General features: G+C 42.6%; 1 protein-coding gene across 11 annotated transcripts in view; it reads left to right on the forward strand.

Moving 5' to 3' along the window:
- pde9aa (phosphodiesterase 9aa) overlaps positions 1-8,118 on the forward strand; it is a 43,186-nt gene extending 35,068 nt beyond the window's left edge. For 8 of the 11 annotated variants that reach the window (XM_078091264.1, XM_078091267.1, XM_078091268.1 and 5 more), the window contains 8 exons: positions 1,982-2,064; positions 2,188-2,344; positions 5,574-5,687; positions 6,447-6,551; positions 7,033-7,161; positions 7,396-7,491; positions 7,577-7,640; positions 7,731-8,118. In XM_078091264.1, coding sequence (XP_077947390.1) covers positions 1,982-2,064; positions 2,188-2,344; positions 5,574-5,687; positions 6,447-6,551; positions 7,033-7,161; positions 7,396-7,491; positions 7,577-7,627 — 735 coding nt within the window. In that variant the 3' untranslated portion in view covers positions 7,628-7,640; positions 7,731-8,118. Of the gene's footprint in view, positions 1-1,981; positions 2,065-2,187; positions 2,345-5,573; positions 5,688-6,446; positions 6,552-7,032; positions 7,162-7,395; positions 7,492-7,576; positions 7,641-7,727 lie in introns of all 11 variants that reach the window. The other 3 variants (XM_078091265.1, XM_078091270.1, XM_078091271.1) reach the window with 1 other exon arrangement.
- Positions 8,119-10,696: the final 2,578 nt, after the last annotated feature.

The following is a 10,696-nucleotide window of genomic DNA, read 5'->3' on the forward strand; positions in this document are numbered from 1 at the left end:
AGTGCAGAGATATAATCTCTCCACCTAGTCCTGGGTCTTCCCCGGGGCCTCTTCCCAGCTGGCCGTGCCTGGAACACCTCCCTAGGGAGGCGCCCAGGGGGCATCCTCAGCAGATGCCCAAACCACCTCAACTGGCTCCTTTCGACGCAAAGGAGCAGCGGCTCTACTCCGAGCTCCTCGCGAATGGCTGAGCTTCTCACCCTATCCCTAAGGGAGACGCCAGCCACTCTCCTGAGAAAACCCATTTCGGCCGCTTGTACCAGTGACCTAGTTCTTTCGGTCATGACGCATCCTTCATGACCATAGGTGAGGGTAGGAACAAAGATTGAGAGCTTTGCTCTGGCTCAGCTCTCTTTTCGTCACAACGGTGCGGTAAAGCGAGTGCAATACCGCCCCCGCTGCTCCGATTTCCCGGCCAAACTCACACTCCATCTTCCCCTCACTCGTGAACAAGACCCCGAGGTACTTGAACTCCTTCACTTGGGGTAAGGACACATTCCCTACATGGAGTAGGCAATCCACCGGTTTCCTGCTGAGAACCATGGCCTCAGATTTAGAGGTGCTAATCCTCATCCCGACGGCTTCACACTCGACTGCGAAAAGCTCCAGTGAGAGTTGGAGTCACAGACAGAAGATGCCATCAGGACCACATCATCTGCAAAAAGCAGCGATGACATCTGCAGCCCCCCGAACTGTCCTCCCCCTGACTACGCCTCGATATCCTGTCCATGAAGACCACAAACAAGATTGGTGACGCAGCCCTGGCGAAGGCCAACTCCCACCGGAAACGCCTTCAACTTTCTGCCGAGCACCCGAACGCAGCTCTTTGATTCATTTAAAATCATTTTTTTCAAGTTCCGATTCTGACGAATAAAAGCATATACAGTATTGTCATTGTTATCAGTGGCATAAAATGGTCTTAAAATTGCAATAATATTGCATATTGCAATAAATGTCGCTGCAATAATAGTCGTTGTAATAATCGCACAACAAAAATCTGATATCGTGACCGCCCTACCAGGACATTGTGATTACCTGTATCAAAAGCCTTCTTGAGGTCAAGAAAAAACACTGCTACTACATCCCCTTTATCCATTTTTAGCTTCATTCTCTACGAGGAAGCAGTTTGCTGTTTCAGACGAATGTTTAGCCCTGTAACCGAACTGCATGCAGCTGAGCTAAGATGCTGAGATGTTTAATAAGTTGCTCTGCAACATATTTCTCAACCATTTTGGAAACGGCAGGAAGAATACTGATTGGCTGATAATTAGAGACATCTGTTGAGTCACCTGACTTAAAAATTACTTTTACTATGGCTGATTTCCATCCTTTTAAGAACACACATTGCCTTGGAGAGTTGTTGACAATGCTCGTGATTGGGTTGAGCGAGTGTGCCTTTGTGTTTATATATTGTCAATTAGATAGACATGTGGTTCTACCGGGGCAATACTTAATATGTCTATGCTATTTTAATTTCTCCAGACCAGAATGCACATGAATAAAGTGTAACTTGGGGTTAGACCTTCACTGCAGCATCTTAATCTTTCAAGTTATGCTCCAAACTTTGTTTGTCCACAAAGATATCCCTAAAGCCTCCGCTATATACCTGCAGAATGGTTGTTTGGTGAGATGCTCAAGTGTATCGCAAACATGCAGTCATGATGTAGTTGTCACAGGACAGGTGGTGGGAGAAAGGAGACGCCAGGACGTCAGAAGGTGAAGCTGGTGTGTGAGGAAGAGGAGATGAATGTGTGAATAAAAAAAGAGAATCTTGTCAGAGTCTCCCTGTCAGACATGAATATTCACTGGAGTTTTACTCATCACATGGCTAATGGTGGATTATGAAGCATCCGCAACAATGATGTGCCAACAGGGTCACACACCCTCACAAAGCATAATGTGAGGGGGGAAGTTGGGGTTACACACACATTAGCACATATACATGCTTGGATGTCTGGACTTCTGTGTGTTTATCTTGTAGGAGAAGTTCACTCAGGTCGAGATATTGATTCTCATGACCGCTGCTGTGTGTCATGATCTCGATCACCCTGGATTCAACAACACGTACGTCAATTGCACACACACATACACAAACCCCTCTTTATTCTCCTTATTGCCATTTCTTTTTACCCTTTGTCCTTCCAGTTCATTAGCGTTCTGTGTCTCTTATCTGTCTCTCTCTTCCAGTTATCAGGTCAACGCCAAAACAGAGCTGGCAGTTCGCTACAACGACATCTCCCCGCTGGAGAACCACCACTGTGCTGTGGCCTTCCAGATATTCTCACAGCCAGACTGCAACATATTCTCCAACTTTGACCCTGAGGCCTTCAAACTGATACGACAGGTACGCCTGTTTGTGTGTGACATCATAATGGTTTGTCATAAGTGCTTATGGTTTTTACTGGCTCATAATGACATCACTAATTGTGACCAAAGAGGGATGATGGTTGGTGGTAATGGTATTATCAGTGGTATTCTACAGAAATCAGTTTAGAAATCAAGTGGAATAAAAGTAAATAATTAATTTTCACTCGCGTAAACAATACCTTTCTATTTGCAGAAAAATAGATGATAATTGGCCCAGAAGTTCTAACAAAGGCATCACAGAAATGCCAAACTAAGTTTAGAAACCGGTTCACAATTAGAGTTTGTCCACCAGAGAGATCTGAAAAGGTGAGGCTGCAGTCGGATCAGCAGGACTGCCCCCCCCCCCCCCTCCCTCCCCAGGGATGTGTGCCCGGACCACCGGCTCTTTTTCTCGGCTCCAACTACTGGATCTGTTTGTTCTACTCCTGAAATTTGCATAAGACACATCGGTCATCAGCCTGATCTAGGATCAGGGGTCTGGACAGGTCTGCATACAGACATGCACACTGCATAGAACCTGGATCTGAAAGCTCTTAAAACTGTGGAGACTGTGGAGCCCTAGCTATTAGTATATTTAAGCTCCGAAATATTAATGAGTATTATCCTCATATCATTTAATGTTTTACAAAATGCGGTATAAGGATGGAGTGTCTTGGAATGGTGGAAAAGCTTCAGCCATGACAAGTTATAAGAGAGTCAATATCATCATAAGGTGCCTTTGGTATCCTCGTCAGAATCACTCAGTCATCATGAAAATGTAGCAGAATAATGAAACTCTGAGGTCATATTATAAATGACCAAACATTTACACACATCAGTACAATCATTAATCTCTTGAAATGAGTTTCCTTCATTTTTTCATTGGATGTACGTGATATTGGCATGTCCCACACACTGCTCTGCTTACTACAGTATGTAATAAGTGGTTAAATTAGACTACATTTAAAAAAAAAAGATATAGTTTTATGGTCCAACAAGTTATTTGATTAAATGAGTCATTTTGGTCATGTATATTCTATTTTCATAATCATATTGAACATTTTACATGTGTCCCTGAAATTGCTGTCCACCCTGTCATTATGGGGTAACTGCCCCTTTAAGACACCCCGCGATGTCTTCGGTGACATTATTACCATCATTTTGTCTTTCTTCAATGAAGACTGAAACAGTGGCTTGTTGCAGAGTAAGTATCAACACTTCATATCATCATATTATGTGTGTAGTCAGATTTTGTCAAGTTTAACATGTCCACTCTGTCATAGTGAAATATCAGTTACTATAAAAACTTTTCAGAATTTTGAAACATATTTGTAAAACAGTACACTGTCACCTTGCTAACTGAAGGTCCAACATGTGCTCATTAAATGTCCACCCTGTCATTGTCCACCCTGTCAGCAAGCCCTCTATGACAGGGTGGACATGTGCATAGTTTATGCCACATGCTGATAATTGTGTGTAATAGCTCTTGTGATATGTATATTACAACACTTTAACAGCCAATTAAAGAGTGTACGGGAACATTTTGAATTGTCTTTTAGAAAGGAATGCGCTCAAAAGGAGCTGAGATAGCAAGGAGATATTGGGAAGGTTGTGATGCAGACCAGGATAGAAGAAATTACCTTTAGAAAGAGAGGGACAAATGGAATGAAGATGTCATTGAGCCCAGTGAGAGAGAGAAGAGGGCAAAAAGAAAGGAATGGATAGAGTGAAAAAGACAAGCAAAGTCAGAAACACTGACATTGTTTTGCTACAGTCAGAGACACCACCCAACTCTGCAGTTCCTGAAAATCCGCCTCAGCCAGGGCCCTGCAGCTTAGATCATTGGAGGTTTAGCTGATGACTTATTAGAACGTTTAGATTTGAAGGACAATTATCAACTGTTTATGTCCCCATAAAATGACATGTCGATAACTATAATTCGCTAAAATCATACTGAAAATCCTTACAAATATTTTGTGTTTTAGGCAACGGTGTCATGGGGAAAGCATTCAAAGGAGTTTGAAGAGGAAACTGAAAAAACAGATTGAAATATTGGAGGCACAGCTTGCAAAAGAGAAAACCAAATCTGAGAAATACATAAGATGAGGTTCCATAGGAGCAAGAAAGAAAGTGTCCAAATCATCACGTGCAAAAGTCAGTTCTTTGTTGGGACGTCAAAAAGTAAATTCACCCATTGAAGACATTAGAAGTAAATATGAAAATGCTAAAACAAAAATTGTTTTCTTTTCTTCTTGTTCTACAGTTGAATGTTTGACTTTCACTGTGCAAAATGATGTACAAAGTTTACCAGTACATTTGCCACATTAATGGCTCATTTTCGGTATTTAGTGTCCGCATGCAGGTAGGTCCGATCAAAACCAGTTTGTTCAACTGGTCATTTCCCCCTACATGGGAAAAGGACCTGTGACATTATTTTTCTTTTAGATTTATTGCATTCATAAGGTAATTCAATGACATTTCACAACGTGTCCATCCTGTCATGTCCAAGGTCCACCCTGTCATGTTATTGTCCACCCTGTCATTTTCATGTTTTATGAAAATAAACAAATTATTTTCACAAGTTAGCAAAACCTTTTGTGTGATTCCTTTATAAACAAATGCGGGCCAAACTGTTTTGTTTGAAAGTTTGACCAGATATCTTTGTTAGTTGTAATTTCTTTTCTAAATAAAATCTATCGCAGATTTTATAGAGAAACAAATAGTTTGCCATAATTTCATTATTATCCAAATACTTTTCCCATTAACTAAAAGGGACCCAATAGCTTTCTGAAAATGTACATTTTATAACCACTATGTATTTACAATGTATTTTTACTCTGCTTTGAATTTGTCCATGACAGGGTGGACATGTTTTGCCGTTTGTATAAATTAACCGCAAGCAGACAATGTACATGCAAAGTGTTGGATGTTGACCAACATCCATTTCTAACAGCATCACATCTACTTTATAAAATAAATATGATTTTCAATGGAAAATATCACCTTTTTTTTGGAAATGGGCAAGTCTCAAAGGCCCCTTATGGTGATATTGAGCTAATTGTAGATACATACAGACAGCGTGGAATGAATGATTTCATCAACTTCGAGGTTCCTTAAAGGAAAACAAGCTGTTTACAGGGTTTTCTGTTTGGAAAAGTATGTTGAAACATCTTAGTCAATGTGTTTGTGTCTAATGATTAGTTGTTTTCGTTTTGTGCGGGTTTCAGGGAACCATCACACTGATCCTGGCTACAGACATGGCACGGCACGGTGAGATCCTGGACTCCTTCAAGCAGAAAGTCGACAAATTTGACTACGCAGATGAAGAGCACATCACCTGTGTAAGAGCTCTTTGGTTTAGAAACAAGCCTTTGGTCGCCTCTCAAACCTGCCTTCCCATTCACTGGTCCCTGGTTCAACACAACAAAGACACATTGTATCCTTTTAGTTCTGTTTGATTTCATGTTCATTTGACTTAGCATGAAGTTATTCACACTAACAGGACACGTATTCATTGGACAGTTTTGATGTCCCCCAGACTAAATAAACCGACCTACAGGGGTGAATGTGTCCTGTTCCTATCTGGGTTGGATGTAACAAGAGTCGGAGACAAGGCTTTATTTCAATGGGAAAATTTGATGTACTGTGGTGGAAAGTAACATTTACTCCTTTTCTATAAAGGTCTGAATCTGTTAAAATGTGCTCTACATGATCCGCTTACACTAATAAAATTCTCAATCAATGGAAGTAGAGCATTGCTTTACTGTCGAGGTGTTTAGTAATACATATATAACACCGTTTTGTTACTTTAGAGATGCAGCCTTTGACTTAAAAATAGTCTGCATTTTGCAAAAAATATATTGGCTCCTTTAGAAAAATTGAGTGCAGGACACAGTGGGTTCCCACTATTGTTACGGAAGTAAAAGCAGACTAAATGTATTCGCCTTTCAGGAAGGTTATTCAAGATGAGCAACAAGTCAGGCATTTAACCTCAAGTGGCATCTCATTTCATCATACCAAGTTTCCACCTACTGTGTCCTGCCTGGACATATAAGAACCCTCTATTCATGTTGACCTTTGCCCTGCGGCCCTATGTACAGCTGAAGATGGTGCTGATCAAGTGCTGTGACATCTCCAACGAGGTGCGGCCCATGGAGGTGGCTGAGCCTTGGGTTGACTGCCTGCTGGAGGAGTACTTCATGCAGGTCAGACCATTGTGGACCAGATGGACCTCAAAGAAGCATCTTGGATGCCTTCACGTGTTGTTAAAGTCATGCAGATGACATAACAACCAGATTCAGTATTAATTAACAAGGCTAGTCACGCTAACGGTTACTTACATGATCTATGTGTCATGATCGGTATTTCTCACCCAAATGCTACGTCACTCTTTAAATATTGCCGCCGCAAGGAATTTTGGGACTGGTGGCGCCACTTCCACTACTTCCAGGTCATTTCACTCAGTGAGGAACCTTCCTAAGAGCATTTGACGATTTGAATCCAGCCCAGGACTCACAACACATTTAAATTATTGTTGTGGTCCTTTTAGACAGGGGATGATTTTCTGCTGAATGGTCAGACATGAAAGCTGTATATAAATGTGCAAAGAATACAATTCTCCTGTTTTTTATGAAGCATGTTGATGGTGAACCTGTGTGTGTGTGTGTGTGCATCTGCGCTGCTCAGAGCGACAGGGAGAAGGCTGAAGGGCTTCCTGTGGCTCCCTTCATGGACAGAGAAAAGGTCACCAAGCCGACAGCTCAGATCGGCTTCATCAAGTTCGTCCTCATCCCGATGTTTGAGACTGTGATGAAGGTAAGTAAGTAGCACAGTGATGATGAAAATCATCTTCAAGTCAGTGAAGTAGCATTTAAGTAATAATCAGCGTTAGTGTGAGCTTCGCAGGTCTTTGAACCCTGCTATTATGATATGGTGCTAAGCATTGATGCGCATACCTCTTACAGCCCAGCATAGTCACTGCTGCTTCAGTTCTATGATACAAAGTAGAGCGTTGTTTGCACTGAGTGTGTGTGTGTGTGTGTGTATTAGCTATTCCCACAGATTGAGGAGGCGATGGTGCAGCCACTCAGGGAGTCAAGAGACCGATACGAAGAACTCAAACAGATCGATGACGCCATGAATGAGGTTGGAGGATTCCTTTAAGTGTGCGAATTCAGATGCTGTGTCCATGGTGCAGATTGTGACTAACAACAAGAAATGTTCCCTTCAGGTGCAGAAAAATAAAAGTGAGAGCTTGACCATAGGAGGGAAGAAGAAGTAAGACGTTTTGGAAGGTAGGGAAGAACAGAACATGCTGAATTTGGTTTTCGTTGGTTGTCAGAGTATGGCCATGTTTCTGACTGAAATGTGTCTTGTTTCAGCAGCAGTGAGCGTAGGACGAGAGAGTGAAGCACTAAGACGTAGAGTTGTGGAGTTGTGAGACACATTGGTCGTTTCCATCCCTCACTTCTTTGTGACGAAGAGCAGAGGAGCAGCAGGATGTTTCTGCTTCGAAATCCGGTGATTTCTAGTCCGTCAAAGGAATGTGATTAAGTGGATTTGAGGAAGCAGCTCTAAGACAACGTTACAAGCTACTGATGAACTCAAGGACCAGAAGGACAATCTAAAGCCCCTTTTCAGGAAATGTCACTTTGAATACTTGAGTGAACATTTTTTAGATTTTGTGTTTTTTATTTAAATGTGTTTTTTACAGATTTTTAGTGATTGTTCTTTCCTACAAAAAAAAATAAAAAGGATTCATTATATTAAAAATCTGGACTGTTAATGTCACTGCATAATTTGTTATCCACAGCACAGGCTCTTAGTTTCAGTTATCCTAACTTTCTCTATATGGCATGTCCACACGGCTGGGTTACCAAACAATGGTAAATGGTAAATGGTAAATGGCCTGTACTTGTATAGCGCTTTTCTAGTCTTCTGACCACTCAAAGCGCTTTAACACTACATGACATCATTCACCCATTCACACCCATTCATACACTGATGACAGGAGAACCATACACAGTGACACCTGCCATCAGTAACTACCATTCACACACTGTAGTCGCAGCTACAGGAGCAATGGTGGGTTAAGTGTCTTGCCCAAGGACACAACGACATGCGGGTTAGCCGGGCCTGGGATCGAACCCACAACCCTCTGATTGGAGGACGACCGTGCTCCCCACTCACCCACAGTCGCCCACACTCCTCTAGATCTAAAATATGCTTCCTCATATTGACACCAATCAGTTCTTGTATGTTAACATAAACATACCAATTCCAATGCAATTTGTTTAGTGTTCAAAAAGCTGGGCAGGAACTAGCTGGTGAAAAAGGGAACCATACAGATGTTTTATTACTACAATAGTGGAATATTTGTCTATTGTATCGTATTTGTGTTATTCTATCAAATTCTGGTATCGTAAGTATCGGGTATTATGTACAGAAGTGGGTATGTATTGTGAAAGTCCTACACTGAATATCACTTTATAGTGTCAGTAGACAGATATAAAACAGTAGTGCGTACAGGTGAACGTGTCCGGATTATTTAAAGGTCATGGCAAGAGGAGGAGCTTGTGAGCATTTGGGCTGTAAATTCTAATGACTGGAGAAGGGTTGTGGACAAAACCATTCCGGTATGTCAGCATTGCTTACTGAGAAAGCCATATGATTACAGTACTTCATGGAGGATGGCCACACATCTGAAGCGGCACCATCCTGTTCTATCGGGCGGGGGAGGACAGAGTTGAGGAGAGTCTCTGCGGCAGCGTTCGGATGTGAGAGTCAGTTGAGGGGAGAATTGATAGAACAGAGGAGGGAGAGAGGGAGCGAATGTTGCGACAAACAGGTAGAGAATTAGTTGATGGGTTGGGGTCGTTAGTTATAGAGTGGGAGAGAGTAGGAGATGATGGGTTGGGGTCGTTAGTTATAGAGTGGGAGAGAGTAGGAGATGATGGGTTGGGGTCGTTAGTTATAGAGTGGGAGAGAGTAGGAGATGATGGGTTGGGGTCGTTAGTTATAGAGTGGGAGAGAGTAGGAGATGATGGGTTGGGGTCGTTAGTTATAGAGTGGGAGAGAGTAGGAGATGATGGGTTGGGGTCGTTAGTTATAGAGTGGGAGAGAGTAGGAGATGATGGGTTGGGGTCGTTAGTTATAGAGTGGGAGAGAGTAGGAGATGATGGGTTGGGGTCGTTAGTTATAGAGTGGGAGATGATGGGTTGGGGTCGTTAGTTATAGAGTGGGAGAGAGTAGGAGATGATGGGTTGGGGTCGTTAGTTATAGAGTGGGAGAGAGTAGGAGATGATGGGTTGGGGTCGTTAGTTATAGAGTGGGAGATGATGGGTTGGGGTCGTTAGTTATAGAGTGGGAGAGAGTAGGAGATGATGGGTTGGGGTCGTTAGTTATAGAGTGGGAGAGAGTAGGAGATGATGGTTTGGGGTCGTTAGTTATAGAGTGGGAGAGCGTAGGAGATGAAGTGGTCAGAGACGTTACAGGTAAGGCAGTTTCTAGTGAAGATGTAGTCAAAGTGAGTGCCTTCTTTGTGAGTAGGAGGACTGAGAGAGTGCAAAAGAAGAAAGGAAAAGGTCAGATGACTTCTCTGTCTGGATGTTAAAGTCTCCCAGGAGTATGTCCAATTCTTCCATTAAGACATCATCACTTTATTTAAGACGCTATGTTTTGCAAGATTTTTTTTTCCAGCAAACCGCAAAAACACTCATTTATATGGAACTTGCATGAGGCGGCGGCGGCGGGTCCATGTCACTACATGCCCAAGTGAGATTGGTTTGTGCCGTTGTAAAATGGGAATGTGCCCTACTGGAAAGGAACCTTCCACCCTTCGCTCGTGGTGCTACTGGATTCCTTGGCCCATTTCTAAGTCTTATGGAATCGAGGCAGACCCATGTGGAATAGAGCGGAAGCTTCCTTAGCAAGTAAAAAGAGGATACGTGTAGATTGAGAAATGACGCTCCGCTCTGAGGGTGAAGGGCAAAAGCCCCCCCTCCTCCCATGAAAGTGAATCTTTTGGAAGAGACTTAATGTGATTTGCTGGGTTGGTCTTTGTGCTTTCTCGCCTCAAGTTTCCATGGATCATGGTTCTCTGGACCCTGTTCTTTCCTCCTGCAATGGCCCTCCTGACACTATCATTATAAATATGTGGATGGTGGTTCTATCTGACGATGGGTGTCCCTGCCGTACACCTGGCTTAGTACTCGCAATATTTGGATCATTTCTGTTGATGTATTGTACATTTTCGCTGTTCATTCTGTCCATCCTTGCGTAGGGATCCCTCATCTGCCGTTTTGTTCCTTGTTCCTTGTTCGGTTCTCCTGTACAGATGTGAGTTACGGGA

Source organism: Gasterosteus aculeatus, chromosome 16 (genome assembly GCF_964276395.1).
Source record: "Gasterosteus aculeatus chromosome 16, fGasAcu3.hap1.1, whole genome shotgun sequence".
Lineage (NCBI taxonomy): Eukaryota > Metazoa > Chordata > Actinopteri > Perciformes > Gasterosteidae > Gasterosteus > Gasterosteus aculeatus.